Below are 1,036 nucleotides of genomic sequence, written 5' to 3'. Positions count from 1 at the left end.
TCTATTTCACTGCCAGTACAATCACTGACATCCTAAAGCTCATGTGACTAAAGCTAGACAAACACGTCGGCTGTGAAAATGTTAACTTATTGCAAATATATTGTATCCTCGTATTCGTTGGCCGATAAAAAGACTCCAGTTGTTTGTTTGTCCACCAGAGAACACTGACTTTATTTTTTAAGTGTAAAATGTCCCACTTAGTAAAGATTGTAGTGACAATTCTTACTTATTATTGATCCACTATATCATTATCAGACTGTACATTAAAAGCCTGAGTTCGTTGGGCTGACACTGATACTGAGAACCCCACAAATATTACATCTTTGGGGGATATTTGAACCTTTTTTAAAAAGAGAGATGACCAGAAACAAGGGAAGAGACAGACAGGGAACAAAACACAACAACAGGTCCTGACCCAAACCCGGGATACGACAAATGATACCGCGCTAGAACTAAAATGATGGCCTGTTCTCGGATGTTTTGAAGTGTATGCAATCTCAGACACCCACATCATCCACATTCCCAGACGTCCTGTCCTTCCAGCAGAAATGGATCAGGGAGTCGTCGGACTGCTGGACGTACACCGTGCCCTTGCGTTTGTCCGGTGTCACGACGTTCCCCTTCAAGGTCATTTTACCGGCACGAAACTCCACCAGGTACTTGCTGGAGCTTCCCCTGGAGCCGCTCACCAAGCTTGGAAAGAGAGCGCCTGACGACATCTTTTAGATTTCAACCTGCCTGAATGCTGGAGAGAGAGAAAAGAGCAAGGTGTCAGGTTTACAGGAGCACACGGGCATTTTACTGCGCCACGAGTATTACTGACGGGAGTAATAATACTATAAAAACAAAGGAAACGTAAGCTGGAATATTAAGTGCTACGGGATAATTCAGAGAGGGTCACAGAGAAACCTAGTTCAGGCTGAATATATGACACATGTTCACATTATAGCAATATTAATGTGTAATATCTTTGTGTATACATGTATATCTGTTCAGGCATCATATTATATACACATATTATTATTAATATTATCAT

The 1,036-nt window shown here is 41.6% G+C and overlaps 1 protein-coding gene across 2 annotated transcripts in view; it reads right to left on the bottom strand.

The window, feature by feature from the left end:
- The window catches only part of adrm1 (adhesion regulating molecule 1), a 5,292-nt gene extending 4,511 nt beyond the window's left edge, over positions 1-781 (bottom strand). Inside the window, exon 1 of one of the 2 annotated variants that reach the window (XM_035656333.1) lies at positions 510-781. In XM_035656333.1, coding sequence (XP_035512226.1) covers positions 510-719 — 210 coding nt within the window. In that variant the 5' untranslated portion in view covers positions 720-781. The remainder of the gene's footprint in view (positions 1-509) is intronic. The other variant, XM_035656332.1, reaches the window with a different exon arrangement.
- Positions 782-1,036: the final 255 nt, after the last annotated feature.

Source organism: Morone saxatilis, unplaced genomic scaffold (assembly GCF_004916995.1).
Source record: "Morone saxatilis isolate NCDOM2014 unplaced genomic scaffold, NCSU_SB_2.0 Contig15, whole genome shotgun sequence".
Taxonomy (NCBI): Eukaryota; Metazoa; Chordata; class Actinopteri; family Moronidae; genus Morone; species Morone saxatilis.
The sequence above is the reverse complement of the archived record's forward strand: the minus strand, read 5'-3'. Positions and strand labels throughout refer to the sequence as shown.